The sequence below is a fragment of the Lagopus muta genome, chromosome 2 (assembly GCF_023343835.1).
Source record: "Lagopus muta isolate bLagMut1 chromosome 2, bLagMut1 primary, whole genome shotgun sequence".
NCBI classification, from domain to species: domain Eukaryota; kingdom Metazoa; phylum Chordata; class Aves; order Galliformes; family Phasianidae; genus Lagopus; species Lagopus muta.
In genome coordinates, this window is record NC_064434.1 from 90,039,176 (window position 1) to 90,057,067 (window position 17,892).

The 17,892-nt window shown below is 35.1% G+C and overlaps 1 protein-coding gene across 14 annotated transcripts in view; it reads right to left on the reverse strand.

Annotated features, from left to right (window-relative positions):
* Positions 1-17,892, reverse strand: part of ESRRG (estrogen related receptor gamma) — a 382,131-nt gene that overhangs the window by 39,536 nt on the left and 324,703 nt on the right. For 13 of the 14 annotated variants that reach the window (XM_048937114.1, XM_048937124.1, XM_048937120.1 and 10 more), the window contains 2 exons: positions 8,908-9,018; positions 4,305-4,466 (listed from right to left, as the gene is read on the reverse strand). In XM_048937114.1, coding sequence (XP_048793071.1) covers positions 4,305-4,466; positions 8,908-9,018 — 273 coding nt within the window. Of the gene's footprint in view, positions 1-4,304; positions 4,467-8,907; positions 9,019-11,480; positions 11,562-17,892 lie in introns of those variants that run through there. The other variant, XM_048937125.1, reaches the window with a different exon arrangement.

Below are 17,892 nucleotides of genomic sequence, written 5' to 3' on the forward strand. Positions count from 1 at the left end.
AGTTGAAGACAAGCAGGCTTGTTTTACTAAATAATGTAACTAGTTATTTTTGATGTATTAGTCTGATTTACTGTTTCAAAACAAATTTTTCATTTTAAGTGCAAAAAGTTGATTTCTATGGTCTGGTTGATGCTTTTTCATGCATGCAAATTTTTTAGAGAACATTTTGTCTTTAGCTTCCTGTTATGCACATTTTTAAGAGCTTAATGTTTCCTGCCTCCACTTAATATGAAAAGAACATTGCACGTTTTTGCTGAATGTCAATGAGATAGTTACATTACAGAGATTGTGTCTAAACGACTCTGAAACTGTGGCTGGATATTAGTAGAATTCTACCCCATATCAGAAAAGAGTTTAAATACAAGCGATTTCAAATGAAATGGATCCTCTCAAAAATACAAAACAAAAGACGGGAAACTCAACCATCAGCAAATACTTATTTAAGTGATAAAGAAAAATATAGTAAATACAAATAAAATCTAATCAAACAGTGTACAACAAAAGCCTTGCAGAGGCTTCAGAAATATATTTACAATTTATTTAGGTCACTTAATAAAGGTTTTGTCTCATCAGGCAGTAGATGAAGCAGCATCAGTCTCTCCCTAAACACCTCCAGTATTTTCCTAACGAAGTTACAGTACATCGGAATATTTTAATCTGACACAAAGAACAACAATAGATCTGACTGCTGGGCTGATAATCTTCTTATCACACCCTGTGAAACCTAGCTCTAATATTTGACTGAGCCTCCATTACTCGGCAACACATTCTAAAAAGGCCAACAATGGAGAGAGAATGAAGTGGAGTGTGGAAGTACCTCCATATCTACATAAAAGAGATTAGAGGCGACAGCGTTCCATTTTACAGCTCAATCATATTGTGTTAGCATGCGCTTATCCGAGCGCGGATGAAATTGAAAGAGAAATAAAAAAGAGTCAGGCAGATAGGAACCAGAAAAGCGAGGCATGAGCAATTTCCAAGGATATAAAAGGATGCTAATGGTGGGGCCCTGTCATTCTTAAAAAGGGCTATTAGGGCACCATCATCTGTTCTTGTGCCCTTACGCTCCTGTAACTAAAGTCAAGCATTTCCTAATGCCATTGTGATCTTTTTCTTCTTCAGATAAGACATGGTCATGTTTCATAACAACACACTTTCCATTTATTTGATTTATAAATGCAAGGCAACTAATTCTATTTACTGATAAAGGCTTTCCATATATATTTTTCTTTCAATATTTCCTTTTGTTGTTGGCATAGACTTTTTACTCAATAAAAGCAACTATTGAAAATGTTTCCAATAGCACAAAAATACTAATGATTTTATGAAAGCATTCAAACTTTGCATAATTCTAAAACAATTTTTAGTCTGTGATCGCAATGGGAAATGGCTGGCTAGGGGAGAATGCATACTGTATTATCTTTTTATAGATAATCTCATTAAAAGACTTTTTGTTAGAACAGCAAAAACATCATTCTGTTTCCTTCCACAAACACAGATTTTACTTTGAATTACAATGTTTTACAGCCAAGATCTTTAGTTGTTATTATGCACCTGATATATAAGGGCCTTTAATTACACTAAACCTTAAGAAATCACTACAGCAAAGAAAGATTTGCTGATTGCTGATTTGCTGTGCTAGGCACAAATTCACCACAGGTGTAATTAATTCCTTCCAAAAGATTTACACTGAAGATTTACTTGCTATGTGAATCTGCCAAGAACTTTCATGCATTCTGTATCCTTTTTCTAACTTATCCTCTTTCCAGTTCTGTTTTGTTACTGTCCAGGTTAACATTTGCTATTTCAGACAATGGGCAGCTAGCATCAGTCTGGGCTTTTCTACAAGTTGCTTTATACCAGACATCAACTGAGCATACACAATGCAAGTTTAGCAGCACACCATCAGTCAAAACCAGGCTATAACAGCTCATCACATTTGCCCTTTACCATGTCAAGGCCTTTTGCATTTTGATTTTTGTGATCGAATGCCAGACAACAAGCAGAGATTTTATCACTATCCTGTTACCAGAAGGCTTATAAACAGACTGCTTTTTCTTCTTGCTTAATGTGTTAAGTTTTTTTGTCCACATCTAGATAATGTCAAGTCAGTAAACTCAGTATGGTTTTCCACGGCAGGTGTGCTGAGTTTACCCTGTAATAAAGACCTGTCTCACGTCAGAAATATCCTTCAACCAGTTCAGACTTTAAATTCGCAATGCCACTTTAGAGCATCCAGTACCTTCTTCATGCTAACCAAAGACATCATTTTAAAGGCTAATCAGACTTATCTCTCTGCTCTTCCTACCCCTCCAGCCAAACTAAAGCTACGTAACATGTTCACAAATCAAGCTGACAAAAGTTTCCTTGCAACTACTACACACTGTAACCAACTTCTTTGAGAACTGTTCTATTTTGGCTAAGGTGATGTGGGTATCTTCCAAAGATGAAGCTCAAACTCACCTGTTTAACTCATTTTGACTTAATTTGGGGTGCTTTATTAAGAAGCAGTGTAAGACAAAGTAGCTAGTATAATATAGAGTGATGTTTAAATTAGTTTACAATTTGCTTGGGCTCATCTAGAACTGCTCTGAACAAAGCCATTCAGAAATGTCAGCTGTGTTCCTAACCACTGTAACAAATTGTTGCCTGAACGCTGCACACCTAATGACTTCAAATTAGCTTCACTGCGATATTGCCTGACAGTTCGTTACGACTGTTAGCAACATAGCTGGCGTATCATGACCAATAAATTGGTTTCACTGTGGGCTGGGAAAGGGACTTCCATCAATTTGATTAAAGAAATTACTGTAGCATTCAAAGCATAAAGACAAACTAGTTTAAGGAGACAGAAATAAGTTAACTGTACCAGAAAAACACTGCTTATGATACAAAAGCTTGTTTATAGACCATTTACAGCAGAGAATGACTAAATTTCAACAGTGTGGTCTACAGACTATTTTACAATCTATAGGCTGTTGTCTTTCATCTATAGTAAAATAAGTTTCCGTAAACATACACATTATTTTATTGTTATTACTTGTTAGTATCTCTTATTTATCAGAGATTACTCAGAAGCACCTACCAGAACGCCTGAGGTCTTGACTGGTTATCATAAAGGAAAAACACAAAAACCCAAAACCCAAGAGCCAATCCTTACCTGAAGTTAATGTTTGTTCAATGATAAATATCAGAGAATTCTAGGAAAAAGGTAAAAAACTGGAGTATAGAAACCATGTGTTCTACTTGTATGAATGAAGACGACTCAATGCTCTCACTTTTGTTTCTACTAATAACAGATGTCTATTTCTCTGTGATTTCTTTTGATGTTAACAATAACATATATTTAGCTATAATAAAAAGATGACTGGCTGCAGTATTTACTCTTTAATTAATCTTAGGTATCCCAAAAGCATGTTGAAAATGAGGAAGTTGTATTACTCAAAGGAATTAAAGAAAATCAGTTCTTATTCTCCATAGGCTTCATTACTGAAATTAGAAAACCAATAAGCTGATGAAAACACAAACATGCCCACTTATCTGCCTGACTGGAAAAATAACTTCAGGAACAAGAAAAAAAGACAATATTTTCTGTGCTACTTTGCCGTTTGTGGAAGGCAACAGACTGAGAATCGTGGATACTCCCTACAAACTTATTTATTTACCCTCAAAAGAGACACAAATACCTCTGCATTGATGGAAAACATGACCCAAATATTATCTGAAGAAATCACTGATCTTGTAAGAGACTACTGTTGATGACTCTGCTTTTCTGGCCAGGTAGCTTTACAAACATGAGCATGTAGACAACCCAGTCCATTTCATGCAGACAAAGGAACGACCAAGCTATTGGAAGATACCTTTTGGTACAATTCAGTTACTTCTACTGAACTATTAACATAAACCAGTTCTCACACTAGCTAATTTAAAGAAGAGCAATTCCTCTGTGCTATGCCAAAACAAAACTGACTTTTTGCAGTTCCCCTGGTCAGTGTCAGGTAGCACAGTCTTTGTAAAACAGATGAGCTAGATTTACATTTGACTCCTGCTGAATTAGATGATGACTTCAGAGCGCCTACACTACTCTTCATATCAGGCTCCAGTAGCAAGTTTATGTCAATAAAAATAACATTTAATATCATCTAACCTATGTCCTATGTGAATCATCTGGAGCCCTAAGAAGATTTCATGCATTGTACTGGGAGAACAAATCACTTTTTTTTTTTTTTTTTTTTAAACCAGAGCATAACAATGGATGTCATGATTTATGTATGTAATTTATTTGCAATAAATACTGTATGTACCTGGAATATGCTTAGCCCATCCAATGATCACCACCAGTTCTCTGTCTGCCAGGTCACAAAGAGTGGTAAGTGCTTTGATGTCACTGTCTGGAACAGTGGGGTCAGGCATCGCATAGATCTTCTCTGGTTCAGCCACCAGCAAATGGGAGACAATCTTGTTATCTGTAAAAATGGCCCAGAACAGTACAAGATCACGAGTAGCATCATTCTACTTTTCAAACAGATGGCTCATGTTTCAATGCACATAAGAATTTGTCTTAAGATATGGGACCCAATTAAACATTATTGCAGTTTCACTGGCTTCAACAAGCAGTTACAGCACAGACAAATCTGATCCATTTACAATGTTTATTGAACTAGACGTGTATGTAAAAATGAAAATTTAATGGAACACAAATATGTGATCACCTCCTTCATGCTTTAGAATGCATTTTTGACTATGCAAATAGAAAAGTTTTTCCTTTGTCTGATTACCTTCAAAACCAAAATATCCATACCAACAGCATTTGGAATGGTAATCTATAATAAAGTAATAAAGTAATTATTTAGTCCATGAAATTTGCAACTTCTGTCAGTGATCCCAATTGTCATTCTCTGATTCAGGTGTTCTCATTGAACCATTGTAATAGAAGCAATCCTAGACTTTCTCGGTGCTTATTATCCCATAAATTGTATATTATGGGTATTGTGCCTGCTAAAATACTGGTAACGAACCTGTACTCATTAGGGCCTAATCCTGTGAGAAAAGTGAGTATAGTCAAATACTTGCTTTTCAGTGATGCACACGTATTTAGAATCATGTATAAAATCAGCTTCTTTAATAAAAATGTATAAATATTTAAAAATAGAATAATTTCTCACTTCCACTTGGGAAAATCTAATAAAAGCAATGAGATTGAAGAGTGCAAAACTAGGAAGAAACAAGAACAGATGTAGATCCTACCTTTGAAAACTGTTTTTGTGCAAAGAATGATACTTTGTCATATGCACACATGTATTATCTTTTATCTCTATATAATTCATGTGTTTAAAATTTCACCCATGTGAATAATTTTTTTTTTTTTTTTTTAAATAAGCAATTAAGTTATAAGTAAAACTGAAAGCAAAGAGTGGAAAAGCCTGGGAGATTTACAGCATAGGGTTGCCATTCTATACTAAGAGAAACAAAATATGAGCATTATAGCCACATACAGCTACAATGGAAATATCTTGTCATCATGCAGGAGCCTGAATTGTCACTCTGAGAGAATAGAACTGAAAAATGGGAAAATTAACTAATTCATCAAGGCTCCTAATGCAGCACAGATTATTTTAATTCCAAATATATTTACATCTTTTTTACCTTTTTATGGTATCTTCTCAATTGCACCACCAGAAATTCAAGCCCAAACAGACCCTTTAGTGAATTTAAACTAATTGGTTCCCTTCTTATGATAAAAAATAATAGAGCTTGATATAAATGAGATTCCATTGGAAGAAGATGCAAAGCACTGCAGAGAAAGCTCTTAGAATTAGTATTACTTTCCTTTTCTGCATTTAAGTCACAAGCTGGACCACACTGTCCTCCTATGGAGAAATGCAGTGCAAACTGGCAGTGAAGTAACTTGCCCAGGAGTGTCAGAGGGGTTCCCTATCAGTCCATGACAGATTTCCATAAAACACTCACTTGATTCTGATTTCTGATACTTTATGGCTAGTTTGTGACATAGGCTCCTTGATTCTGATCTACTGTCTCTACAATTTTTGCCTTATTCCAGATTTGTGTGTCAGAAGTTGTGATATATGCTAGCCCTTCATAAAATGAGTACTACATAGAAGAGCCAACTGGAAACCATCACATCAAGCATGTTTTATTACAAGAGGATATATTCATATTTTATAGAAACTATAGGAACTATGCCAACTGAGTAATTCTTGATCTCAATATTCTACTGATTATCAAACTGATTAATGAGAAATTGTACTCTTATTTAGAGATGACAGATGGTAATTTTTAACTTATATTGGCAAAAAGCCTTTGCACATCTTTTTTTATTTTTATAAGCAGTCTTTCCTTAGCCTTTTTAGTTTTATGCAGTTCATCATGTTCTTAAGTGAGAAAAAAGTGCTTCTCTCAAAATTCCAGTTTTATATTTTTGCAAAGTAAGATAAAATGACTTTTAAATATCAAAACATCAATTTGAGAACCTCAACTTTGCTGCTTTTTTAACTAATGATAAACAAATGAAGTAAGACTCCTGTTCCTAAGTTCTGTATTTTCCCTGTAAACAGAAGCAGTAGCTCAATAACTTTTTTTTTTTTTCTTTTTTAAAATGAGGCTCCCCATCAATGGCTTTTTGTAAATGAGTCAGTAATATTGTACATTTTGGCTTATGACTCAAACATCTCAAAACCTTTTACTTTCACAATCAACACGATCTACAGACAGGCCATGAAATTTCATGGTGAAGCTGGAAAACAATACAGGACACAAAATCTTCCAAACACCTGATCTTTTGCTATAGGGAAAAGAACTACGTGTACTGAAACATGTGGTACTATATGACATAGGGAAATTCTGAATGAACTCAGAAATCCCCATCACTCGGGAAATTGAATAGCCATGAGCACTGTTTCTAGGTAAATCTTATTTAATGTTTCCCTAATTAGAATCAATAGAACCCAATTTTCATTCCTGTGCCTTTGTTATGCACGAACTATCAGTCAGGGTCCAGAAAATCTCCCAGGCTACTTCCACACAAAACCGATTCAACTGTTTCAAGTCTTGACACTTATCTGACAGGATCTGAAAATTAAGTTTTATAAATGTTTGTTACAAAAATGTTTGTAATTAGACAAGATGAGGAAAATGAAGGGAGGCATTCAGATAATGATTAATGATTTATAAGGAGGTTAGTTTATCTCAGACAAATGGAGCTTACAGAAATTGGTGTAGTTATCGTCTTAGAGGTAATGCAATGCACTACTTTGCAGTAATCTCGGGTTTACAGAGATTCTTGTGTTTCAGTACAAGAGTTTTAACCTCCTTTGTATCAAAGGGCTTGGGTTTTTTTTTTTGGTTTTTTTTTTTTCCCCTGCTTGGTTTTGGCTTTTTGGTATGCTAGGCTATCAGCATTTCTACTCAATGACAATATCAAGTAAATGAAAAACTGACAATCTGTGCACCCAGGAAAACTAAACCTCTAATGAAATTAAGCATTAGAGTTTATTAAATTTTATTGTATTATCAGAAAGTTTTTATTATAATGTGCAAAATCTGCTTAGTGCAGCCCTAGATTGTATTTACAGAACGGTGGGACAGCTTATGTAGGCTGAGTAGAAGATGCCAGATTGGACAATTGAAGGAATATAATCAGCATAATGTTTTTTGGAAAGGCAAAAGGAAACTATGCCATATGTTCACTTAAGCCTTAATTTTATATAAAACTGGCTGTTTTTTCTTTGACACAGCTAAAATGCCCTTTCACTTACAGTTCAAAGACTGTTTATTTGCTCTCGAGAACCCCATATGCTCAAACGTATTGCACACAGCACTGTCCCCTACTGGGGAACATGTTCTGAAACAAATTCCATTTTCTATACAGCCAGGTATTTTCAAGAGACTAAAATTGAAGTGCGTGTTGTCTTTTTCTGTCAGATGCAGAGTGGGAGATGGAAATGCAAAAGAAGGAGGAGTATTCTCTCCTTATTTTTGTCTGGTTTATTTCTCTACTTTTAAGAGCAAATTAACCTCTCTAACACAAGCAACTGGATGCGTGAATTCTGATTTGAATTTGAAGTTTACAGCCATTAATACAGACTGTATGCCTTTGCAAGCTAATACACGAGCATCTTGCACTACAGCTATAATGCTATTAAATTTACTTCATGGAATTAGTACAGTCACTGCTTGAGTTTATATAAGCTGCAAAGCAAAACCCCTAACTATTTTTAGTTAATCGCAAAGAGGATGGAACTTGTATTTTGGCAATGAGATGATCAGCTCTCTCTCTCTCTCTTTTAATTTCAGCCTGGCAAGATAAAATCAAGGACACCATGAAAACAAAACAACAACACACACAAAAAACCACCATAATGCTTATAAGGGCACTAGAGCCCTAACAACCAATCTATGCTTGTTAATAGTGTGGCATATTGCTGTTTTAATCTAATGCTAGGTAATATGTTAATCTATGAGTATAAATTAATGAGGCTCTTAATGTATTTTCATTGGGATGTTGAGCAGTCAAACTCATTTAGTTAGTGAAAACTACAAAAATCACTTTCTTGTGAAATCTGAAACTAGAAGCTTCAATGAACTAATGATCACAGTATGAACCATTTTATATACTACTGAAAATAAAGATAACACATAAATGTAAAATTTGCACTGCATAAACGATACTTTTATACACTTCCACTGGTAGGAATGTTCTGTGTTCGACTCTGCTTGAGAAAGGATGAGCATGTTTAAAACAAAGTAGGTTAACAGCTAAATGGCTATTGCATTCATGGTAATATCTTCTGCCCACAGTCTTGCCCCAGTCAGAAGGTGCCCAGCAAAGAGGGCTACGAGTCAATCCCTTGTATTCAAAGAGAAATTTCATTTATCTGGTGTACTCACATGGCTTTTTTGCTGGCTGAACTAGCTGAGGGTTCAGGTATGGGCTATTCTCTGCATCTATTCTGCGCTTGTACTTCTGGCGACCTCCACGTACTCTATCTAGGCGGACACCTACGTTGGGAAAATAAGCAAACATGACATTAAATGTATTATAAAGATAATTTTAACAAAGCAATCTTCTAACTACTGCCTTTCAAGATTTATTTAAAATGTGTGTTTATTTCAAACAGTAATTTTAGAAGCGAAGCAAGGAAAAGCAGCACTGCAAGTATTTGAAAGCTGTTTTTACACATGATTTTTACACATAAGACTAAATATAAAACAATTTCCTGTTTAGTGAAAATCATTTGTTCAATTTTACATAGTATTAATAACAGCTAAGGAGTTTAGATTCCATTACGAGAAAGTTTAAGCTTAAGTCTTCTTCAGCAGATGCAAAAATTCAAAGCTGTAACAAAAACCATTGATAAACAAAGCTAACATTATGAGGACGAAATATAGAGAAAATTAGAACTTCAGAAAAAAACTGGTGCTATGTACAGTCTAAAGAAGTGAAAAACATTGTTTTTAAGTATTGTGGCCAGAGAACATAAAGTAAGTACCTTAGTAAAATAAGGACCTGTACGTGGATTAAAAACCCAAAATGGTGCATGAGAGTTTGAAAGAAGTTGTATAGGTGTTCATTTATGTCAGCAATAATGAATTAACATCTGTAGTTTACTTTCAAATTGCCCATTGCTTCAATAAAGCATTCCGATGCCTATTTGGTACACAAAGAGAGGAGCTTGATTTCCTAAAATAAACCATAGGTGTTCTGATAGACAAAACAAGAAAGAGGGATAAGGATGGTGGATCCTACAAAACAATGAAGCGTTTTTACTTCTGAGACAACAGATTTTCCTACAACCATGAAAAACGTCAGTATATACTTTTCTACTGCCATTATTATGCTCTACGCTACTATTTCCCATCTCCTTGCTCTCTTCCTCATAGGAAACAGCTCCAGAACGGGCTTCTGGGCTGTGGGGAAGCTACCACCAAAGTAATTACAGTTTATGTGCACAAGAAGATGACAGCATCGAATTTATGCACTGCCAATCAACAGGGAAACACCTGTCACTACTGTTCCATTCTGAAAAAATAAAGAGAATTGACTGGGTTTTGGTAGAAAAAATGCCATTTTATCAAACAGCCGTGAATCCAAAGCTAGATCTCGTTTTTTAGCTTTAGCTCTTTTTCTTCTATATCTCTTGTGTTTCTCCTTTTCCTGTCCTATCTTCCACTCTCTGACCTGGCATGACACCAGCCTGCAAGAGCACACAGTAACTGAACCAAGGAAGATGGCCTTTAATTTTGTACTTTCATACTTGGAGTGAAGGCATTGCACACATGGTGTTTTCATTTCCCTGGAAGAGCCATTAATGTCTGTGAAGGTGAAACAGAACTTGGCTTAAGGTCCCAACTAATGCCTGTGACCATAATGCAGTGCACTGGCCATGGTAACAGTGCTCATGTTTTTGGCTCACCAGGATGTTTGGTAGTGATCACCTGCATGTCACGGTAAAATTTGGTTTAATTCACTGTAGAAGGCTGTGCATTTAACTCTCCTGACTTACTAATTATATTTCTTATTGTACTTTACCAATTACACTTTTGTGAATAAAATTATGCAAACAATAAAACTAACCAATCACACAACCCAAACAGATCAATATATAATTATGGGGAAAAAAAATCTTACTTATAGTATTCACCTTTGTCATCATCAAGCTTTTGACTGGTTGTTGGTCTAAAATATTTGATACAAATTCATAGTAAACACACCTTTAAAAACAAGCAGCAAAAGACCAAGCTTTGACAGTAGAATATTCAGAAATAGGCAAAGCATTAGAACAAGACACGATATTGGTGGGATTACAAAAAAGTCTGCCCAGCATTTGAAGAAAAGTAGATAGAAAATGATTTCTGCATAATTCAGATGCTATCTTTCTTTCTGTTTGGGAACAGATTTCATAGTGATAAAGATGGATAGCACCAGACAGAAGTATGTTTAATCAAAAAGTAATGGAACTGAAGCTTAAATTAAAATAATATAAATCTACCAAGATGAACAATTTTTTTTTTTTTTTACCTCCCCTGCATTTGCAGATACACATTCAAGCCATTCACATAGTCAGTGAAAGGGAACACAGAAAAGTATCACAAAACTGTATGTAGAACCATGCACTCACTTTTATACATACATATATACTATTAATCATAGCTATTTGTTGAAAAAAGAAAAGCAGTTGGTTCTGCACAATTTTAAATTACACAAATAAAGTATAACCAATTCCAATTTTAAAGCAAAAACATTTTTAAAGCAAAAGAAAATAAATTAGAGGTTTATAACCCTTTAATTAAAACTGATAAGGATCTTCTAAGCTTTCCTCTCAAGTAAATTTTTCAACACCAACTTCTTATAATCTAACACATGCTAAATGGTATGTTACTTCCCAAGAGCCTTTATAGGAGAAACAATGCAAGATACTCCTTAATGAAGGATACCAGCTTCATATTTAGTAAAAACTTACTGTAGTTTGGAAGATAGCAAACTGAAATCCAGAGGTTTGTAAGTCTGTACATACATGTTTTTCCTATAACTCCCATAGCTTGCATAAGAAAATTCATTACAAGAAGTTACATTTATCTGATTTCAAAATGATAACAGCTGATGCCTTCTTTATTTAAAAAAAAAAAAAAAAAAAAAAAAAAGCAATCTGTTGAGAAAGCCTGCGATCTTCATCACAGTTAATTGCTCTAATTCAACACATACTCTTTACTTAGATTATTAAAGAGGATATTGTGGCATCTACCTACAGCACAGGGGGATGTTAAGCAGACTCCTGACTTAGCTCTGTATGTGACTTGTCAGGAACAGCTCAGAGACAGCAGCTTAGTTCACTCACCCTATCAGTGTCCCCAGCTGTAAAGTGTAAAGAAAGGTACCCATCCCATCTATATAAACTAACATGAGAGCTGAGAATGGGCTGCACTGAGGTACCATCATTACAGTTGTTTAGGGTTAACATTTCCATTAGTATCAGTGAACAAAGTTCCACTGAAGACAGCACTGAGCTTCATTTTGAAATTCTTCAGCAGAAAAACAAAATCCCAAATGAGAATAACAAGGCTGACCACACAGAGTCTTATTTTGGTACCAACAGAAAGAACACTCCTGCTACCATTTATAATGTGACTTCAACAGTCAAGTGCAGTACATTCACTTTATGTCTTAGAACAAACACAACTCATGAGCTCATCAAGCTCATCTTGGCACAAAGGTTGTCAGCTGCTTACCAACATAGAACAGAATGATACTGGGCACAAACTCTCTAAAGAGAAAACATCCACGGAGTCTTGCACAGAAATAATTGAAGACTAGCTGCAGAAATGAGCCACCCTCCTCCAGAAATTTCCAGCCAAACAAACGTAACACAGGCAAATCTGAACTCTCCATTTTCACCTGTTTTAAGTTGCCTATTCTTCTCTCACCAATGCTGTTGCATGTTGTTATTCCTTTTCTGTACTACTTTTCTCACACCGCCCTGAAGCATTCACTTGTGACAGGTACCCCACTGTGACCAGCATTACATAATCACAAAGAGTGCCCTTGTCCCAACACATCATTCGTTTTGTGACTCACGTCCTCAATATGATAATCATTTCTAACTATCTGTTATTTTTCTACACAGATCCAAGCAGTGCTCCAATTATATCATGAATTCCTTCATAATTTGCCTCTCTTCCTCTAACACAGCACTCTATATGGAGTATGTATCTTCCCATCTCATTTTCTGGGATACATAACTGGGTAAGGTCCATTTTATGCAGCTGCTTGTAAGATTTCTGCATTGCTTTAAATTTTACATGTAAAATTTTATATTTACTAGTAAGAATAGACTCCAGAAAATTGCTCCTTGCCAAGCATTAGAAGAACATCAGCAGGAGAGGCAAAAAATTAAAATAAAAACCAAGAAGAGATTAACAGCAAAACTGGAAAGAGCAAGAGGGAGGAATTTTAATGGCAGTTTCTGACGCGGCTTTCCTTTGGGCCAAAATCTTGGTGGAGTGTTCTGGTTCCATTTGATCACACCGTGCCTGTTAAAACTGCAGGCTAAACTTGGGTGAATACTGTAAAATTTCACACATTCACAGAGAAAGAAATTTCTCCGCCATGAGCACAGACAGGTGTATTCAGAAATATGAATGCATGGTCATCTAGTTCCTCTTTAGACAATTCAGTTATCTCTATAGTTTGGGATTAGATAAATATGACGCCAGTACATTAACCTTAAAGTCTGAAAGATCAGCAGTGCACTTTAAACCACAAAAGACTTTTCACAGCCTCATGGAAATGTACAGTTAGTAGCACAGCACAAAGAAAAAGCACAACAAGAGCTATCTTTTCTTCTAGATCTGCATACTTGCTTTGTGTGCTGAATTGTAAGGATGCTGGAGAGCTTCTGAAATCAGTTTTACAAGGTATTTGGATAATACCATGCACAGGTAAGAATTCATCAAGATGTGTAAAATATGTGTCCATTAGGCAGGCAATAGTTTGAAAACAGAGCCTTAACTCATCAAAGTAGATAAAAGCTATGACTCATGTTAAAGCTTTGCCGATCCACAGTTGAATTAACAACTAGCAGGGGAAGGCTCTAGCATCTTGCCTTCCAATAGCTATCTGCACTATTAAACACATTACTTAGTGTAGCAGAGGAAGTCTAAAAATCATTCTCATACTTTACATACAGTCAGAATTTAAAAATATTTGTTATTACGGGATTAAAGTGGTTTATTTCAAGAGCTGCTTATAAATGGAAAGACAAGACAGTGTTTATTATTTTAATATCTAACTTACTCTGTGACTTTAAGTTGCATAATTTATCTGTTCCTCCAACAAAAATTTGCAACTGATTTTTATTAGGCAAAACAATTTTCCAGGTTGAAAAATCAAATAAGAAAAACGCACTGTTCGTAAGATATTGTTTCAAGCTATTCTTTCATTAAAGACTTTGCCCATGTTTAATGAAAAAAAATGTCCTTAGGCAACCAAATCTCAGTAATATTTTGGCAAAACTTTGTTTTTTTTCTTGGAAGCAGGCTGGATTTTGCCATAGAAATTGGAAAAAAAAATCTCTTACATTAAATCCCAGAAGAGCTTGTGATTGTTTGTTTGTTTGACAAAAGAACTGTTAAATGTGTTACCTTACACAGCTCAGTTCTCGACCTCTTTTGAAAAGAACAGAAACTTTGCATGAACTAATCATCTGCATGCTGAACTTTTGAGCACTGCTACTGCTGCACCAAAACATAAAAAACACACATAAAATCCCCTTAGTTTTCCCATGGAAATGAGATTTAGTGTAAATAAATTCTGTTATTTTTTAGCACAAGTGGTTTTCAGTGAAAAATCGTCCAGAAATAAATATGTTCATGTGAAGAAAATATGGCAAGAAGTGTTTTAAGAATACTTTGGTTGCTTTCCATTTTTTAATGGTTCCAGAGGAAGTCAAGTATCCTAATCTGTGATACTCACAAATACAAATTAGGTCACATGCAACAGGTGACAAGTTTTAATTGAATGTCTTCTGTCTGCAATTCTGACAAAAGGTGAATGGAAATAAATGAGTCTGGCAAGACAGCCCTGAGCCTTACAATACCCAATATCTCATTATTTTTAAACAGCTATCTATAAACTGATGCTGACAAGCCTTGAACCTTTTATTTCTGTTCAAGAAGAGGTGAATGTGAAGAAAGGAAAAAAAAAAAAAAAAAAGAAAAACAGGACAGCTACTCTGTTGCATTAACCATGCAATACCCATTATTAGCTCTCAAATATTACAAAAGGATATCTTTAAAATTTCACATAAGAACTAAAAAAAATAAAATGTTTATTTTCCAGAAGAGATTCACTCCCACCATTCAGTTTCAGTTGCCCAGATTTGTTCTTTTGTAAGTTTTATTCTACCAGAACATCAATATACTTATGCTAGATTCATGCTGATTTTAAAGAGACAGAAATTAAAGAGCCACTAAATGAAGGCCTCAAATCCTCCACTTTGTTTTCTGAAGTGATTAAAAAAGCCTCTGTTGCAGTAAAACAAGCGTGTCTGTAAAGAGAGAAGGAAATGCGATTCAGAGCTAAGACTTGGAATATAGAAAGCCCTAATGTTTCTGATATGAAAACTACTATCATGTAATACTTCTTTTCACATTACCTGGATTACTAATATTCTGTAAGGCAGAAATATAAAAGCTGCAAAAGATTTATGAATAACTAAGAAAATACTGTTGCTAATTCCACCATAAAATTTCATGTCAATGTGTCCATACGTCATAACCAAACTCTAAAATATTACATGCCTCTTTTTTTTAATTATAAATATGGCATCCTGGGACAAGATATTTAAACAAAGGTAATGAATCACCAAGTAGCTACCGCAGTTATTACTTCTACTGATTCAAATGTAGTTACACAAGATGCTATCCTGTTTCAGAACTCAAAATGCAACCAGTTTAATGAGGAGGAGTTTCAGAGTTGCCATTACTGCATCAATACACTTGCAATCATTACCTCAAAGTGACAAGAGCAGGCTGGAAAAGGCAGCTTGGCTGATGACTGAAGGAAAGAGTACGAAGGCCAGAAGACATATAGGTAAAAATATAAGTTTAAGCAAGGCCTTACCAGTGCTTGAAGGTCAAAAGCAGGCCTTCATTCTGGATTACACTGGCAAAACTTATAAAGAATTCAAGAGCTATGCTAGTGACAACTCTAATAGAAAAGAAGCCTAACTGAATTTCTGGACCATTTGCTGGAGACTCTCAAGAGAGATGGAAAGATCAAAATGAAATGCATTATAATAATCGGACTGTGAAGTACCACTACCATGAATCAAGATTTCAACATCCCTTTCAGATATAATAATGTACGGTTTCACAATATTTTAATTTTCACAATATTTTAGTTTGTGATTTACATAAAATCACATTAGTCCTATTGGGACTGAAAAATAGCTTGCTTAGAGTACGGTTTTCTATCTGGAAGAAGTGATTTCATTTGATGGGAGCTGATAGAGAGAAAACTAAAGGATCTCTCTCGTCATACTAGATCTTTGAAAAAGATGTACATTCTATTCAAATCCTGAAGTTCTTTATCTTAAGAAACATTGCCTGAGTTTAGGTTTCTCTCATTTGTCTTTTATTACCTTTTCTTTTTCCTTTCGGAACAAAACCTTTCTCATCTTCTGCAAGGAGCAGCCAGTCTGTCTGCACTGAGCAGTAAAAGATTACGAGTAAAATTTAGTTTTTAACTTATGCACATCTGGCAGTGTAAGAGAGTTATCTTCCAGTTAAGGTGGCTTTACATTGCTAGTTGAATTTAAATTGGTCTTAGTACAAATACCTGTGTTCTCACAGAATTTCAGACTTTTCTAAGACTCTTCATTACTATATAATTTTGACTTTTTTTTTCTTGTAGCATACCCACAACAACATAACCCATTGCAATCTTTGCAATCCTTAACATTTATATGTGTTGAGTAATTATGAGCTACACTTTTGGTGATGTACTGTGCAATTCCTCCCTGATTTATTCTTTTGAAGAATAAGAGACTGATTTGCAGAACTTCTTCAGTTCTACACCTCATCTTTCATGCATCCCTGAAAGGTACAGCAGAATTCTGAACACATTTTCTTTTTCTGTTGGCAAATGAAATGGCTTTTCTGTGCTTTGCAGAAGTTTTGTGCTCCTGCCCACATACCACATCTTTCTGTTTCTTACAATTCTCCTTGCTACTGATCAAGTTTAGCAGTTCCCCTACTAGTTCATAAGAGTGAATGCCACATTTTGTGAAAGCAAGGAATTCCCTGTTTTCTACTACCTGACCAACTTTTCTCTCTTTCTGAGCAATTGCTTACTTTAAAATGGGAATCTTTATCTGGTACTTAGATAGAAAAAAATAGTAATCGAGGTACAGGAAGCATCTTCCTGTGCAGCAACATTCCTGGCACAGAATCTCAGTGTTAATGCTGAAGAACAAAACTGAAGCTTTTTGTTTGTTTGTTTCCAGAACATGCTTTGCAGTGGGTTACTGTGATCAGTGTTCAAACAATGAAACTAGAACTTAATAAAATAATTGGCTAAATTGACATTAAATCAAGACATACAGTAGTAAAATAAAGAAAAGAATATGAAATGTCAACACAGCAGAATTCCTTCCTATTTATATTATCTTGCCGTTTAAAACATTATGTCAAAAGGCAGAAATAAAGAGGGAAGATATTTTCTCTGTATCCATGAGATCCACGTGTCCACGATGGTTTCAGGAGATTGCAGGTAAAAACATCCCAGTGTGTAGTGTACAGTTTAATGAGCACTAGGATAAATGTGATTAAGGAAATTATTTTTTTTTTTTTCCTCAGAAAAGCTGGGTAGTAGAGTATGTAAAAAACCCTGATAATTTACTCACAAAATTGTATTCAGTAATCGATACGAAAATAAATTCTTTAGACAAACCCTTTACAAACAGTGTACAGTGATTTCTCACCATGACAGTAATAGCTTCAGGAAGTCCTGCTGCAGAATCACAAGAGACTTCCTCTTGACCGTGTTACAATTCATCTGAAACTTTATGTCCCCACTATTCCCCAGTATTAAGAGATGTAATTGATAAGACCTTGATCATCAGATTTCAGGTCTTTACACAGAGACTACAGACAACAAAGCAATTTTTAGTTCAGAATTCAAAAACTGGCTGCAAAGTTTCTGAAAGTTGGGGAAAATTAGGGTGTTATAACAGTGTTGTATTTCAATGAGAACAGTGCTTTACCATAGCTCCTCGTTTTGAAAATATATTTGTGTCTGCTCAGTCTGCTCATACATTCTTGCATATATGAGAAGTGTTCCAAGCCACAGACTAAACTAGAGCAAAAAATCAAAAT